This window comes from Sarcophilus harrisii, chromosome 1 (genome assembly GCF_902635505.1).
Source record: "Sarcophilus harrisii chromosome 1, mSarHar1.11, whole genome shotgun sequence".
NCBI classification, from domain to species: domain Eukaryota; kingdom Metazoa; phylum Chordata; class Mammalia; order Dasyuromorphia; family Dasyuridae; genus Sarcophilus; species Sarcophilus harrisii.
In genome coordinates this window covers 480,853,783-480,871,261 of record NC_045426.1, presented here as the reverse complement: position 1 = coordinate 480,871,261, position 17,479 = coordinate 480,853,783, and the positions used below count along the sequence as shown (strand labels likewise).

The window sequence follows — 17,479 nt, the reverse complement described above, 5'->3', positions numbered from 1 at the left end:
CTATTTTAATATACCAACAGTCAACTGTAAAAATGTTATTTCACATTTCTGACATTTGTTAATCTAGTAATCATTAAGGATATAACGTACAAGTGTCCTTTTCTTATCTTCATAATAATTTTATTTTTAGGATTTTTTAAAAGAGGTATTATTTATTTTTTACTTACCTCCCTCCACCCACTGAAAAGAAATATAGAACCCCTATATCACATATGCATAGTAAAAAAAAAAAATTTTTTTCCCCAAGTTATATGTTTTGTCTTAACACTATAAACAAATCCAAGTACCTACTAGTAGACAAAATCCACCCTAAAATATAGGGCCTATTTATTTAAAGCCCTTTCAATTTCATCGCAACCTATAATTCCAAATGAATTTCACAATCCCATGTTCTAACTAAATTGCCCTACTTGCTTTTCCCAGGAGAGCATTCATTCCATCTTCTTTTTTCATGTCTTTGCAAAGGCTGTCCCCCAAGACCCTCCTTACCTCCAACTCTTGGAATTCCCCAGTTTTCCTTCAAGACTGGGCATAAGTCTCACCTTTACTCATTTTTCTAGACGTTGGCATTTCCCCCCTCAAAATTACTTCTTATATTTTACATTTATAGACATATACATGTGTTTCTTTCCCCCATTTCCACCCACCAGTAGAAATAAGGTGACGGAAGATAGGGATTCTAGTTTTTCATAAGAGCTCTCTCTCTATGCAGGATCTAACACAGGCCCTGACAACTAGAAAGCATTTAAATATTTCTTAGAATGTTACATACCATGTGATAGGTTTATCCATCTTTTTATTAATGCTTAACTGAATAATTAAGTAACTTTAGAAAAACAGGAAAACTAAAGCAAAGAATTTTTTAAATGGTAAGTTATTTTAAATTAGACAACATAGAATCCTAACCCTCAGACTGTACCTTAAACATTCTCCAAAAGAATGAGTTCATAAAGACTCTAAGAATGATATTTACATTTGCCACCACTTGACTTCTTTTTTTGTTAATAACCTCTAGAATTAAAAAAAAAATGTTAAAAATTAGATTTCTGAATGCTGCATATGATATTTTAGATTATCATATAATTCTCAAAACTAAATGTCAAGAATGTAACAACCTACTTAAGAAAAAGATGTGGCAAACAGAACAAATTATTCACCTATGACTTATGATTTATTTTCTTTTTTTTTTTTTTTTTGGTTTATGCAACTTTATTGAAGAAAAATAAATCAATTACTAGCAGAGCTATTAGTTGATCACCCATCCATTGACAGCTTGCATCATTTATTCAGTGCTATATTAAACAGTGTATTGAAAGATAGATTAACTAATAGCTCCGAAACTCCTAACAAAACTTAAATGAAAATTACAAAAAGTTCAAGACCCTATTTTGGAATACAAGGAGTGTTTGACTTCCAATTTCCATTCTCTATAGAACAAGAATAGGTCATTCCTTTTCTGACATGCATAAAATACATCACATTTTCTGTTCTGCTAATGCTATAAATTCAGTACCAATTCTCTAACCACATCAGTTATGAGCATAAAGTATATCATGAAACCTCAAATTTCTAACAATGGAAGGCTTAAACCAGATGGATGCTGCTACAATAAAGTTGCTTCCTTTGTTATGACTATTGAGCATCCATATGATTTATTTTCAAAGTCTAAGGTTTGGCAATTCTGAGAAAAAAACTTTTTAGCTATGTACTAGAGCAATTAAGAAAAAACAAAGCACTATTAATTATTTCCAATTTCAGAAAACTAAATGATAATGTAAAGGTATTTTTCCAAGGCTAATCTATAAATTACTCATCTTTAGAGTAAACTCTAATTTAGAAAGCATTACTTTACAAATCTACTCTTCCTAAATATATAAAATTTCTTGATTTGATTCTTTGAATGAATACAACATCTATTATGCACAGAATACTGGAGTAATCACGGGAGAGATAGACAAAAATTAAACAGATTTTAACTTCGAAGAGCTGATATTCTATCAGCAATATTACTATAGAGGCAAATAAATACAAAGTTTTTTTAAGGCAGTAGACTTAGAAAGCTAGAGATCAGGAAAAGCTTCAGAGACAAAAGTTACATATGAAATAAGTCTTTTAAGCAAGTCAAGGATTATGAAATGCAAATATGAAAGTATACTTCAGTGGCAAAAGAAACAGACAGCTTGTACAAATAACAAAAAAGGTAGAAAATAGAATATCAAATTTAGAGAACAGCTAGTAATAGAATCTGCCTGGAAGAATATACGCCAATGGAGATAATGTCAAGGTCAGACACTTACCACTTCCTAGCTGTGTGACCCTGGGCAAGTCACTTAACTCCAATTGTCTCAGCAAAAATAAATAGATAAATAGATAGATGCAGATAAATAAGTAAATAAACATGTGACTTTGCCAAAAAAAAAACTCCAAAAGGAGTCACAAAGAACTGAAATGGGTCACTAAGAATCAGACATGACTGAAAATGACTGAACAAAAACAAGCAGGTTTATGGTTAGTGGTGATAAATAGATCAAATAAAAGTTTTTTGAAAATGGGGGATGTTGACAAGCAGTGAAGTAGGCTTGTAGTTAGGGAGAGACTTAATATTATTAATAAAAAGAGTGAGGATAATAAAGGGGGCAATATGCTAAAAGGCAGCTAGATGGAACAGATTTACTTGTGTGCTACAAAGTTTATCCCGAGAGGGAGAAAAGCCACCTTTTTCAAGTGAAAGAAAACATGAGTGAGGGAGATAATGGCAGAGAGCATTTTAGAGATGTTAGATGAGGTGAGAGGAGAAAAGGTAAATCTCAATGAATGGCCTCAATTCTTACAGTGAAATAAGAGACAAGGTTCTCAGAGCAAAGAAGATGGAGCAGGGAAGAGGAATGGGAAATTTGAGGAAGGATGAAAACAGCTGAAAAACGGCAACGAGTCCATTAGGATTTACCTTTGTACCCAGTTAAGATCATTAACAAATTTGTAGTGGACCCAATGAATAGTTTCATAATTTTCTCTACCTTTATTCAGCAACATAAGAATAGGAGCAAAAATAGCAGATGGTAGGAGTAATCCAAGGCTGAAGGCACAGCAAAATCAATGTTGGGAAAAGGGACAAAGGACTTAAGAGAAGAGGATGATGTAGAGTTGAACAGTTAATGCAGAGGTTAAAGTATAAAAAGAACTGAGAGGTTAAAGAATTGGAGGTCATAGAGGACAAAGAACAAATTTGTAGCTGCAAAAAAGGTGTGACAGGACAACAGATTATGATAAAATAATGAAATTGTAAAGCTCATAAATACAGAAATTGGGCATCTGCAGGTGATAAAATCAAAGGTATGATTAGCTCTGTGATAAGCTGTATGATCATCTGCTAAGACTGAGGTGAAGGAATAAATCATGGGAATGTCTAAATCAAGAAACTGACATCTTATATAAGGGAATATCATTATGTATATCAAAGCCTCAATATGATGGTAGGAGTTGGAGAAGAGAAAAAGACTTACTTTGAGGACAGGGGTTAAGGAAAAGAGAGAAAGACTGTAAGCCAGGCACTGAAGTCAATAAGGGGGAAAAAAGAAAAAAAGAACCATCAGAATTTTAACTGGTAGTTATGAAATGAACAGACTTTAAAAGAATAAGAGGTTACTGAGTAATCATGGTAGAAAGAGTTTGAAAGTGTTGAGTAAAGAGTACCCAACCCCCCTACCCAGACCCAGTAGGTCAAGGAGAAACAGTAAAAGCAACCCATATTGCAAAGGATGGTTGTGTTATCAAGAAGTGCCAAATGTCAGTGGAAGTCAAAAAATGGAAGGAATGGAAAAGGAAAGACTGAAGATGGAAAGCAGGTTTGTTATCTATGAAGTGAGAATTGCAAAGAGCAAAGTAGAAGGGGTGAGTAGCATCAAAATAGGAAATGGCTGAGAAGGACATTGCAAAGTGGACTGGATTGATAAGGATGGGAATAAAGGATGAAGTAGTGGGGGATAAAGAAATGTGGTTTGAAAGAGAGAGGAGAGGGAATGTCTGTGTATGATGTTTGTGCCCAGAATCACTGGAATAAGTGTGGTTTATAATACTTGAAGTATCTATTAATCATTTAGGAATTAGTTTGGTTAAGTTATCAGCACTATGAGGGAACTGGTCTCAGGGTGGCATCCTCTCAGGGCATTAGGCAGTTCAAGGACAGGACCAATAGAGAAGCTGATGGAACAGCATTTTTCACCTCCTCCAGACAGGATAACCAGTGGAAAAAGCAAAATAGAATGACGTTTCTCCTCTAGTCAGGCAAAACAACCTAGGCTGAGCCAAGATATATATAGATGGAAGAGAATGATAATTCTCTCATTACTCTGCAGGCAGGAAAAGAATTGACATGAAGTCAGGGGAGGAAAGCAGTACAAGATATAAGTCACTGTAATGGAATGCTATGTATGTCTCCCTCTCTTCTCTGCAGTCAGAAAACTGAAGCTAAGAAACATTTAATGACTTGATCACTTTAATGCCCTAGCATGAAAATCTGAAGGGTTTCAAACTCCAATCCTTTTACTCCAAGTCCAATGCTCTCTCCACTATGCCTTGCTTCCTAGGCAACATGAGAATAACATGCAGACTAAGGTCCAGAAAGGCAGATCACAGAATGAATGCACATTCTTTCATTCCAAATCCAGTATTCCTAGCATAGCCTTTAAAAGAAGGGAGTTATGAAGCATAAGACTCATATAATCTCAGAATTTAGTAGCTATATGGTCTTAGTAGCTTATGGTGTTGGAGGGCTCAGTTTCATCATCTGTAAAATGAGAAAGTCTTAGTTCACTCCAAGATCTCTTTTGTCCCTAAAGTTCTGAGTCACACATTAAGGGATTGATAAGGGGAAGCAGTGAAGGTCTAATACAAGTAGATGCTTGACTGAAAGTGAGCAGGGGAAAGTTACCCTGAGCCTGTTTTGCTTTTTAAAATCAGAAAACAGCATGAGTACACAAACACAAAAAATTGAACAAAAATCTGCAAATGGTTTGACCAGTCACATGTTCCTCAAGTTTGGGGAGTTGATCTCAATGTTACTCAAGTACTATGTAACTCTCTCAGGAGGTAGCTCTTCTGAGACAAACAGGCTCCCCAAGGAGAGTTCAGTACAGCAATTTTGTGAAATAAAAATCGTCAATGGACAGTTTTTTTCCCTACCTCTCATCACTAAACCCTTAGTCATAAGGTAAACAAAGTCTCTCTCAATCACTAAGTGTATATGGTGCATGATCTTAATGAGACCTGGACCTATCTCCAGATCTATTCTTATCAACTAAATTTTTCTATTAAAAATAAAGAATCTTTACCTATACATTACTGTAAGCCTTCCTTCTGTATCAAAACGTCATAAAAGCATCCTCATCCACTTGTAAATTCTAAAGATAAACTCTAGAAACTTGGTAAAATTTGTTCTACAGCCTTTACAGCAGGAATTAAAACTAGTCAAAAGATTTCTCATAATTTCTTTTTCATTCTATTTTTATTCTACCTGTCTCCCAACTTCACAAGCTAATGAGCAATAATTTTATTATACAAACATTAGACACAACATGAAGAAATCCAGGAGCCTCATTCTTCACAAGAAGACATCTCTCATTGCAAGTAAAAAAGCTGGATAAAGCAGGAGAGCTCTGGTCTCTAAGATTTTATCCTTCACTACATTTACCACATTCTCCAGAATCAATCCAGTGCTTTTACTATAACTATCCTTCAGTTTCTTCTTTATCTTAATAAGTGAAATCTAAATAACAAAATTCCTGAATGAATTTAGGATACTATTTTGTTTTTTAGAGCTGAAATTATTAGACCTTAATACTCTAGTCCAACTTCATCATTTTACAGATGAGGAAAGGAGACCCTAAAAGCTAATTATTTGTACATAGTCATACATCTAGATTAATGGGTTTGACTCTTACTGCAGTTATCTTCCTACTAAGCCACTCTTCTCATTAAGTGTCACAAATAATAGCATATTTAAGAACTGAAAGCAGAATCTCAATAATTTCAAACATGTCTTCCTCACATTACAGAACTCAGAAGATGAGTTAACTTGTTATATTTTAGGCCACTTTTTAAAAAGTTACTTCTCAAAGTAAGGAAGATGTTTTCAGGGTATTTTGTCTAACCTACTTGTATATAGCTCAAGTCTTTTAAAAAATGAATTTTGATATGTCTTCAGATTTCTTTTCGAGTATTCATTCCGATACCTTTTAGTGGTGTGACTGTAGATAAGCCACTTGAACTTTTTTAAATTAAATTTTATTTTTTGTTATATTTTAAGTTCCCTCCCTTACCACCCCATCCTGAAAAGGTCACCATTTGACACAGATACATGTGTATGTAGAAGTATGCTATGCATGTTTAGTCTTTCTCTGGAGATGGCTAGCATCTTCCTTCCTAGGTCCTTTGTAGTTGATAATATAATTGTTCACAATTATTCTTCAAATCATGTTGCTATTACTATATACAACGGTCTTAGTTCTGCTCATTTCACTTTTTATTACTTCATGCAAGTCTTTCCATGTTTTTTCTAAAACCAATTTGCTCTTCATTTCTTGCAGCATATCTGTATTCCATCACAATCACATACCATAATTTGTTTAGCCATTCTCCAACTGACAGGCATCCCTCAATTTCCAGTTCTTTGCCACTACAAAGAGAGCCTTCTATAAATATTTTAGAGTATATGAGTTCTTTTCCTTTTTCCCTGATCATCTTCGGAAAACAGATGTAACAGCTCTATGGCTGGGCCAAAGGACATATACATATACATATAATTCTATATATGTCGCTCTCCAAAATGGCTGGTTCAGTTTACGGTTCTACCAACAGTGTCCCAATTTTTCCACATCCCTTCCAACATTTATCATTCCCTATCATTTTAGTCAATGTGATAGGTGTGAGATGATATCTCAAAGTTGTCATAATTTGCATTTCTTTAATCAATAATGATTTAGAGCATTTTTTCATACGACTACAAATAACTGTTTTTTCATCAAAAAATTGCTGGTTCATATCCTTTGACCATTTATCAATTAAGGATAAATTTATAAATTTGACAAAGTTCTTTATATATGTGAGATGAGACCTATATCCAAGAAACTGTTTATAAAAAACTTTCCCCCAGCGTTCTGCTTTTCTAATCTTGATTATATTGGTTTTATTTCTATAAAATCTTTTTTAATTTAATGTAATCAAAATTATCTATTTTCTATTTCACATTTTCTTTATCTTTTGTTTATTTATAAATTCCTCTCCTATCAATAAATCTGATAGGTAATATGTTCCATGTTCTTCTAATTTACATGTGTTATCTCTCTTAATAGCTAGGTCATATTTCCATTTTGACCTTAGCTTGGTAAATGATATATAGGTCTATACCTATCATCTACCATACTGCTTTCCAGTTTTCCCAACAATTTTTTTTTAAACCAAATAGTGAATTCTTATTCCAAAAGCTTAAATTATGATCTCTTCTTAAAGTATGTAATTTCCCCCTCACACTTTCACTCCCCATTTTTCTGAATATATGCTGTAAAAAAGAAAGGTTCATTCCTTGAGAGATGGAACTTTTTCATTTTTGTATCCCTAGCAGAGACTCTTGTAACACAGTATGTGTTTAATAAATGTTCATGAAAGTGAATTTAAATGGGGGGAAAGGAGGAGGAAAGTAAAGAAAAAACATATATTAAAAAAAAAAAAAAAAAAAAGCCAAAAACACCTTGTTATGGCATTGTGATATAATGGGAAAAGCACTGACTCTAGAATCCAAGGACATGGGTTTAAATACCGTCTCTGATATTTTACTTAACCACCTTTGTAAAATGAGAAATTCGACTAGCAGTATTCTAGGGTTCCTTCTAGCTCTACATCTATGATCCTATGATAAATACATAGAAGTAATACAAAGTGTTTGAAAAACATGAATAAAAGTAATTTTAGGAAGTGTTCATGACAGATCTGGTACCTCAACTGGATCCTAAAAGAAATTAAGACATTTCAAAAGGCATAATGGAAAATAAGAAGAAAAAAGTCCATACCAGGCATTAAGGAGAGTATGCACAAAGTTGGTTGAAAGTCAGAGAATATGCAATCATTTAAAATACTAGTAAGTCAAGGATGAAAAGGTACGACTGAGGTTTGATTCTGGAGGGCTTTAAATGCAAGAAAGAGGAACGTACTATAAGTTTGTTGCATTTCTTAATCACATTAAGATATGGATGAAATTTTGTTTAGGGTGGATTTGAGGGATGAGAGAAAAGCAGATAGAATAATTCCATATGGTAGAAAGATGGTTAAACTTGGAGTCAAGGGACTTAATTAAAATTCAAACAGTACAATTTGCCTTGGCAATATATGTTGACAGAAAAAGAAAAAAAAAGTATTAAAAAAAAAGACTCCAAAGTTTTAATTTTGGATGACTGACAAGTCATTATCTTCAAAAGAAAAAGATTTTAGGGAAAGGGTAGATGTATAGGATAGGAGGGAGAAAATGATGTTGTCAGGTTTGGGAATGCTTAGTGTTAAATGAATGCAGAAGGTCCCTTCCAATTTGACTTTTAAGTTGTAGTTATGTCACCCACTTGAAACATTAAGTAGTCATATCATTGCTATTTCCAGCATCATGCCCTTAAAATTATCCACTTTTTCCAACTTGGAGATAGGGACTGCAATTTTAATTTCATTAGTATAGGAAATTCCCTTTACCAACTTGGGGGGGAGAGGGGCAATTTCTCTAAAAGTTATTGCCTTGCTTTCCTCACAGTACCATGAGTTAGATCCTTTAGTGATTAAATGTCCTCATTTTACTGCTTAGGAACTCAGTTAAAAATGAGTTTCCCAAGGTGAAAGTACAAGAAGTCAAACTCAGTCCTTCTAATTATAAGACTAATGAAAAATCATCAAAATTTCACTGATATTCTATAAACACTGTATTTTTTTTTTTTAAAGACAATTGGAGAAAGGAAAAAGTCAGATTTCAGTTTTCTGGAAACAAAGCAAAAAGGCTACAACAAAAGTAAAATGAAAATATCTCAAATATTAATGTCAGGAAAGCAAAACATTAAGCATTTACTATCTAAAAGGCACTTTAGTCTTGGTCAAACTATAAAGTACTGTGTCCATATTTCAGGAATAATATTAATTAACTGCACAGTAGTATTTAAAGGAGTGATATGTTAAAAATGGATAGGACTTGGCCTGTCTAGCCCCAGAGAGAACTAGAAGTAATGGGTAAAAGCTACAATGAGAAAATTAGATTTGTAGGAAGGAAAAACTTTCTTTAAAAAAAAACAAAAAAAAAAAAACTAACAATTAAGAGTGTCCCTTCTCAATCTCTTTTGCAAGATTTTAATCTAAGTCATTCCAGCTAATAGTTGGTATCCCCAGGGATCTATTCTGGGCTCTCTTCTCTCAATATACTATTTTATTTGATGATCTCATCAGTTCACATGGATTGCTTTAGTTATATCTTTATTGATGATTCTTAAATCTACTTTATCTAGCTACTCTTTAAATTCCTGACTCCCTTCTCCTATTTAAGCCCCTTATCCTAGATGCCCCATAGACATCTTAAACTTAATGTGACCAAAAGTGAACCCATTATCTTTTCCCCAAAACCCTCCCCCCCTCCCCTCTTCTTAACTTCCTTATTACTGTTAAGTCTATTATCACCTTCCAGTTACCAAATCCACAATCTGTTGCCAAGGCCTGTTGATTTTACCTCCGTAACATCGCACCCAAAAAAAAAAAAAAAAAAAAAAACCTCTTCTCCCACCCTAGTTCAGGTCTTCATCTCACATCTTTACTGGAATAGTCTGCTAACTGGTCTCCCTGCTTTCAAGTCTTTCTCCATTTCAATCCATCCTCCATTCTGCTGCCAAAGATCTTCTTAAAGTGTAGATCCAATAATGTCATTCCCTCCCTCCCCACATTCAATAAGGTTCAGTGGCTTCCTATCATCTCCAAGATCAGACATAAAATTCTGTTTGGGGTTAAAAGTTCTTCATAATCTGCCCCCTCCTTTCCAGTCCTTTTTTATGTTATACCTTATCATGAACTCTCCAATCCAGGGATACTGGTCTTACTAATATTCCTATCAAAACACTTCATCTCCCAACTCCAAGCATTTTAGTGGCTATCACCCCAATGCTTGGAATGTTCTCTCTTTCTTATGTTTGCCCCCTCCTTTTCTTCAAATTCCAGCTTTTAAAAAAAACCCTCTATTGATTATTTCCTATTCATACTGTCAATAAATAGCTTGTCTGCACAGAGCTGTTTGCACGAGTGTGTATGTGTTTGTACACATATAGAGATCGAGCTTTGAATGAAGCTAGGAATTCTATAAGGCAAAGATGAAGAAGTGATTATCTTAATGTGAAGGTACAGGTACGAGTAATAGAATTTTGTGTACAAAGAATATCACAGAGAGGAAATTTTGACTTTAATATAGAGTGAACAAAGGCAAACAATATATAAGCAGCTTAGAGTTAAATTGTGAAGGACTTTAAAATACATACAATTCTATATCAGATCTTAAAGATAAGATCTTGAACAGGAGAGTGACATAGTCAGATATGTGCTTTGAGTACACATATTTTCGAGCTAAGTGAAGGTTATACTGGAAAAGCGAAAAACAGGGGAGGCAGGGAGATCAATTAGGAGACCAAGTTATTCAAGAGGTAAAGAGGGCTTGAACCAAGATAATGTCTATGTAAATGGAGAGAAGGGGATGAATACAAGAGATATTGTGGGGGAAAAAAAATCAACAAAAATGGGCAACTGATTACATATGGTCTAGAGAGAAAAGGAAGAGTCAAGGATGACTCACTCCAAGGTTACAAACATGAGTAAGTGGCAGCACAATGGTGCCAAAAAGAGAAATTAAAAATTAGGAAGACAGTAAGTCATCTAGCATTTATCAAGCACCTAATATCTGCCAGTCACCATGCTAAACAGAGATATAAAGCAAAGAATAATCCACGCTAATGGGAGAAAAACCCACAGTTTAATGAAAGAGAAAACATATGAAGAGTCATGTAAAAACAAAACAGACAAAAGATGAATTGGAGATAATCTCAGAGAGAAGGCACTTAAATTAAGGAAGACAAGGAAAGGCTTTTTGCAGAAAGCAGAATTTAAATTGAGACTTGGAAAGAAGCCAGGGAAACAAGGAGATAAGAAATAAGGATGTAAGAGATCTTAGGCATGAGAGATAGCCAGTGAAAATGCTCAGAGTGTGAGCTGCTATACACATGATGAGTATGCTATACACAGACTAGCAAGGTCAATGTTATTGAATCATAGAATCCATAGAAGGCAGTAAGGTATAAGTTTTCCAGTGAACTGGAAGGGTATGGTAGAAGTTTTAAAAAGGTTTTTAACATTAAACAAAGAATTTTCTATTTGATTCTAGAGGGAATAGGAGTCACTGGAGTTTGTTAAACAGGGAGTGCCATAGATCTGCTTTAAACAGTTTTAGATATGAGGTGATAAATGCCTACATTAGGAGGGTAGCAGGGTCTTTTTAAGAATTGGGAAAGGAATGTATAGGAAAGATACCACAAAGCTAGAAATAAAGGTAGAAAGGACAGAACTTGGCAAGTGACTGGATATGATGAGGTAAGAGAAGAGCTTAAAATCATACAAGTTTCTAATCTGAGTGACTAGAAGAAAGGAGAGGGCTGGCCATTAGATTGGAAGTCATCTGCACACAGATGATAGCTGAGAAGTTGAGATAGTTGAGAAGAGGTGTTTTTGGTTTTTTGGGGGGAGATGAGCTGTTTCAGGCACTGATTTTCAGATACCTTTTGAATTGCTACTTGGAGATGTCCAATAGGCAGTTGGGGATGCAGAAGTAGAGTTCTGAAGAGAAAGTAGAGCTGAATACACAGAATACATACTGGCAGAAAGGTGCTGGCTGAATTCATGGGAGCTAACGAGATCACAAAGAAACTGTGTATAAAGAAAGAAAGAGGACTGAGCCCTAATGTAAGGCTCAGGGAATATGCTTTAGGGATATACCTGAAAATAGAGAGTGGGGCAGAAATGATGATCCAGCAACAGAAACAAGACAAAAAGAAGAACCAAGAGAAAACAGTATAAAGATTCCAAGGATGATTAGGCAGAAAAATCTAGCAGGAAAAGATGGTTAACAGTGGCAAATGCTGCAGAGTTCAAGAAGGATAAAGGTTGAAAAAAAAAGGACATCTGATATGTCAATTAAAGGATAACTAATAACTTTAGAGAGGGCATTTTCAGTGATGGTGAGGCCAGACTGCAACTGCAAGGGCAAGGGCTTGAGAAATGAAAGGTCAAAAGAAAAAAAAAGGAAAGAAGGAAGGAAAAAGAGAGGGAAGAAGGAAAGAAGGAGGCAGGAAACATTGAGTCTTTTCAATCAAGTGGGAAAATAAAAGATCAACTGCAATGAATAGAATATAAATTATTAAAAAAGTAGAGCACACTATAGAGAAGCAATTTTTTCCAAGAACACGACTGTGAGAAGAGAACAGCAGTAGTTAAATTGATGTAGATGATTTCAGGAAAGGATTTTTTTTCCTGCCTTTTTTTTTTTTTTAAAGGATTGGGAAGATCTAAACATATTGGTAAGGGAGAAGAAAAAAATCCATTGGCAAAGAAGAAATTGAAATTGAAGCTGTCTGACGAAGAGTTGATTGCTGGTTCAAAGTTCTAAAGTCAATAAGGAGAATCAGAACAAGGGACTCAGTGAGATTAGCCTAATGAAAAAATGATACTTCACCTTCAGCAAAAAGGAATTACTACGTTTTGGATAATGAAGAGTTCCTATTAAATAGCCTTCTGTTTCACTAAGAAGATTGAAGCCAAGTCATTTACTGTGAGGGAAAAGGATAAGGATACAGTAGGACATTTTTAAAAAGCAGAGAAGGTATTGTTATAAAAAGTGATTACACTGGAAAAAGAGAGAAAATAGGAAAATGTGACTGAAGAGCAAACATCACAAAAACAGAAACAAAAGTTTAAAATTCCATTATAATAAACTCTACTAATTCAGCCAAATAACTTTCCACGTAAAGTCACATTAGAAATATAATTTACAATGCAAAAAATTGTGAGAAAAGAAAGATAGGAGAAAAGGAGGGAGAGAGAGAAAACTTATTTTTCAGCACAACAAAAGAATACAACCTGACATTTAAGGCCCTTGATAATCTGGCTCTGTGCCTTTCTTACATTAATCTTCTTCAAATACTCTAAATGAGATGAGGGGCAGAAAGGAATGAAGGATAATTCCAGGGCTGCATATTTAAGTAATTAGAAGGATGGGAAATAGTGAAATTTACAAGAGGGGTGGGTTGGGAGCAGTGTATAAATGAGGGAAGAGAGTAGTAGTTCATAATAGGCTTTCTGGTTGAGAAGGTTTATTCCCTTTATAGAAAGGATTCAGGTGAAGCACATTTAGGACAACAGGTATTGGGAGACAATAATGGAAGATAAAGTTTGAAGAATAACCAATTGTCAAGTTTGAGCCAGATCATCATCTGTCTTACCAATTAATTGTATGTATATCCCAAAGTTTAAATCATGAGCTTCTCAATGATCTCAAAAGCTTCCAAGGATGGAATTATCACATGTACACAAATGGAGGGGGTGAGAAGAAGGGTAAGAATATCCATATCCAGTCTTAAAGTTTTTCCTAAATCCACTCTCCCCTACCAGTTCCTTATTGGATACTTTGAAATGAATATCCTATGTATTTCTTGACCTCATCATGTCATTTATCTTTCCCTTCAAACCTATTCCTCTTCTAAATTTTCCCACTTCTGTTTAAAGGCACATCATCATTCTAACCCCTCAAGCTCCCAAATGGAGATTCATTGTCAACTCTTCATTCTCCCTTGCCTCTAATATCCAATCAGTTGTCATATTTTAATATTTCTAGTGATTTTTCTAAAGCGCATGATCTAATTATGTCGTTTCCTTACTCAATAAATTCTAGCAATTCCCAGTTACTTCTAGTCAATAATCGCACTATAACAGCTGGGTGATTTGGAAAACAGCTCGACAGAGTCAGGAAGATCAGTTCTGCCTTAGATATCTGTTATTCTGTGTGAACGTAGCAAGTACTTAACCTCTCAGTTCTACTTTCCTCTTCTTAGAAAGGATAATAACATTTACCTCACAGAACTGTTGTGATGATCAAATGAGATAAAATATATAAGGTTATCTGCAACCTTTAAAGAGTGAATAAACACATCCGTTGTCTTCCTCAAAGACATGTAAACTCCTTGAGGGCAAAGGGAGTTTGATTTTTAGTTTATATCTCAGAGTGGTGCCTAGCAGACACTTAAATAAATCAAGCAACAAGTATTTATTAGTCGTGTACCTGTTTTATCCCCCTAGTAGAATCTAAGTTCCTAGAGAGGACTCTTTTTGCCTTTGCAACCACAGTACCTGACACAAATTAAGTGCTAAATAAATATTCAGCAAGGAATAGAGGAAGAAAGAATGGAAGGATGAATAGATGGATGGATAGATTTTACTTTAAAAACTTAATATGTATTGAGATTTTGATATAAAAAGTACACTGAAAATGTTATAGGATTCTATCAGGAAATTTTCCTGAATTGGAACCGTTACAGACTTTGGTTTCATAAACTGAAAGGTAACATGGAATAGCAAATAAAGAATCAGGGAGACTGTGTTTAAGTCCCATCTCAGAACTGTACTGGTTTGGAGAAAATGGGCAAATCACTTAATCTCTGAGCAGCCCCCCAGGCAACATTCCCAGATTATAAATTGCAAGACTGGCCAATCTCCATCCAGAGTTCAATCCACCCAAAATCAGGTGGAATTTATGCCAATCAAATCAGAGTTCTGGACTCTTCACTCCACCCCAAAAAGGCAAGTATTATAAACAGTTGAAGTTCAATTGTTCTGTAATGAACAAGCTTTAAATCTAGCAGAAGTGGGAAAAGTCACACATTTACCAAATGTTTCCACTTCCCCTTTTTAGATCTTATGTGTTAAAATGATCAATATTTTATGGGTTAATTTGGGATTTTTCCCTCTAGAACAATTTAAGAAAAGATGAGATAGGCAAATTTAAAGTAGGGAAAGTCAAGAGTTAAAGGATTGTTGTTTTTCAATGGCAGAACAGTACTGTTTCCAAGAGACCAACTATAACTCAGCTCTCCTTTTTCCCCCTTTTTAGCCTATCATTTTACCATAACACGTTTTACCATAGAATACTACATGCATCTGCAGCATGCATGTTGTTACCAGATTATTGTTGTGTTGAATTTCTGGTAACCAAATCAAAGGACACAGCTAACATTTGGCCACTCTTTGGAGTCAAGAGAAATAGTGTTGTTTACAAAATGTGTATAATACTATTCACTGTAATAAGATTTCACATGTACCTTGTTGGTCTGTTGCAGGATGCTGGTTACATTATACCTGGAGTTGTGATCTGTAACTTCTATCCTTTAGGATTTTTTGTAACTATAATCTTGAAATTCAGTTCTTTTGCTCCTCCCAATAAAGTACCTAAAACTGGAGAAGAGATGCAGTCTCTTCAGTAAAAGAAGAGACAGCTGGTTATCTAGCTAGGCTGGACAACCAATTGTCAGACTATATTAGAAAGGAAATTCTTCTTAAGTACTCCTTGGACTAGTTGGATTCTGAGGTTTCTTCCAACAAGATGACCAACTTTCCAGAATAGTTTAGTGAAGTCTTTTACCTGCCTGAGGAGAAAAGGATGAACTAGATGCTCTTTAGATCCCATACAATTCTATTTTTCTACATTTCCCAATCAGTCAATCCATTATCAACATCAATCCATGGCTGTTTTAATACAACTGTTCTCAAGTGCAATCCCTCCCCAGGTCCTTTCAGAGGGTTCACAAGGTCAAAATGATTTTCATAATATTACTAGGACTAATTTCGAATATAACAAATAGCAACAGAATTCATATAAACAAAAGCTCTTGGGGAGGAAGGGTCCACGATAATTTAAGTGCCAAAAAAAAAGGTTAAGAATTGCTAACAACTCAATAACTGATTGCTTATTCATTAGAGAAAGCAATTCAGTCCTGACAAGAAGGGCTTATTGGAGAATTCATCACACAAGATGGAATTCTGATAATAGCCAGGTGAAAGTTTAAAAGATAAAGAATGCAAAACAGATGTAGAACAGTAGACTTAAAGGAGGTGGACTCAAAGAGATAAATAACAAAAGGACAGGACCACATATACCTCAGGTAAGTTTGCTTAAATAGCAATCTCAAGAAGACACTTTCTTTACCGAGACCCTCTAAGTAACTACCACAGTTTAGAGACAAATGATATATAGCCTCAGAAGTCATCCTCTTACACCAATTCCTATCCCGCCCCCAAATTCGCCTAGCAACTTCCTCTTCGCCTCCAGGTGCCATGGTGGCTTTCCAGCCTTCCTCCGCGTCCCGCACAGCAGGCCGCCGCCACGGGGAGCGATGACAACCCAAAAGCTCTTCTCCTATGCTCACGCTTTTCCTACGGCCGGAGAGTTGACATTTCGCTTCGCCGCGACGCAGACCCGTCCAGAGTACAGGTGAGGATGCTGAGGTAGTCGGGGTAATCCAAAGAGCCTGCCCGACCCCGAGGGGCATCGGCCTCGGGACTTTGTAAAAACATCCCCTCCCCGCCGCTCCCCGGCTCCCCGACCTGCACTCGGCCGCCTCGGACACGTACCCTCGGAGGTAAGGCGGGAGAAAGGCTTGAGGAGCTCGGCGAAGCTGAGGTGGTTGCGGCGGGTGAGCCGCTCGGCCTCTTCGCTACACAGAGCTGCCACGCACGGCACGAACGAGTCTGGGATCAGCTCCTGCACCGACTGCACGCACTGGGCCATCGCGGCCGCGCCGCCGCCGCTGCGGCTGACAGCGACCCCCGCGACTGCCTCCGCCCGGGCCCAGCCGGGCGGGGCCGCTCACCCGAGCCCGGAGAGGAAGGAGCCGCCCCGACCGCCGAGACTGTGGCGACCCCCGCGTCGGCGCCGCCGTCCCTCACATCCCCAAGGAGGCAAGCGGGGCCCGGACAATCGCCGCTCAGTCTTCCTCCCCGCGGCCCCCTCGGTCACCACCCGACCAAAGCCTCCATGTTGAGGCCGAACCCTGATCGACCGGCAGTACCAGTCCCGGCAACCCCCGCGCTCGTCCCTCACGTGACTGGGTCAAAGACTGAGGAAAGAGAAGTGGGAGGGGTGGACTGGGAGGGGAGCCGGAAGCTGAGTGGGGACCGGGTAGAATTGGAGCCGAACGGGCGGGGCTGTTGTGAAGTGGGGAGGGGAAGAGGGGGAAGAAAGCGGTGTGGGCATGCGCCTAGTGGTAAGGCTGTCACTTTCGGAGTTAGAAAGCTCGGCCCAGCTGGACTCGGAGAGCGTGAGCGCGGATGGTGACTAAATGTGGGGCGGGGCTTAGGGGGAGGAGCAGCGCGCTCTCCCGAG

At 36.8% G+C, this 17,479-nt stretch overlaps 1 protein-coding gene across 2 annotated transcripts in view; it reads right to left on the bottom strand.

Annotated features, from left to right (window-relative positions):
* TRAPPC8 (trafficking protein particle complex 8) overlaps window positions 1-17,276 on the bottom strand; it is a 121,688-nt gene extending 104,412 nt beyond the window's left edge. Inside the window, exon 1 of one of the 2 annotated variants that reach the window (XM_031946480.1) lies at window positions 16,729-17,276. In XM_031946480.1, the coding sequence (XP_031802340.1) occupies window positions 16,729-16,885 (157 nt within the window). In that variant the 5' untranslated portion in view covers window positions 16,886-17,276. The remainder of the gene's footprint in view (window positions 1-16,728) is intronic. The other variant, XM_031946481.1, reaches the window with a different exon arrangement.
* Window positions 17,277-17,479: the final 203 nt, after the last annotated feature.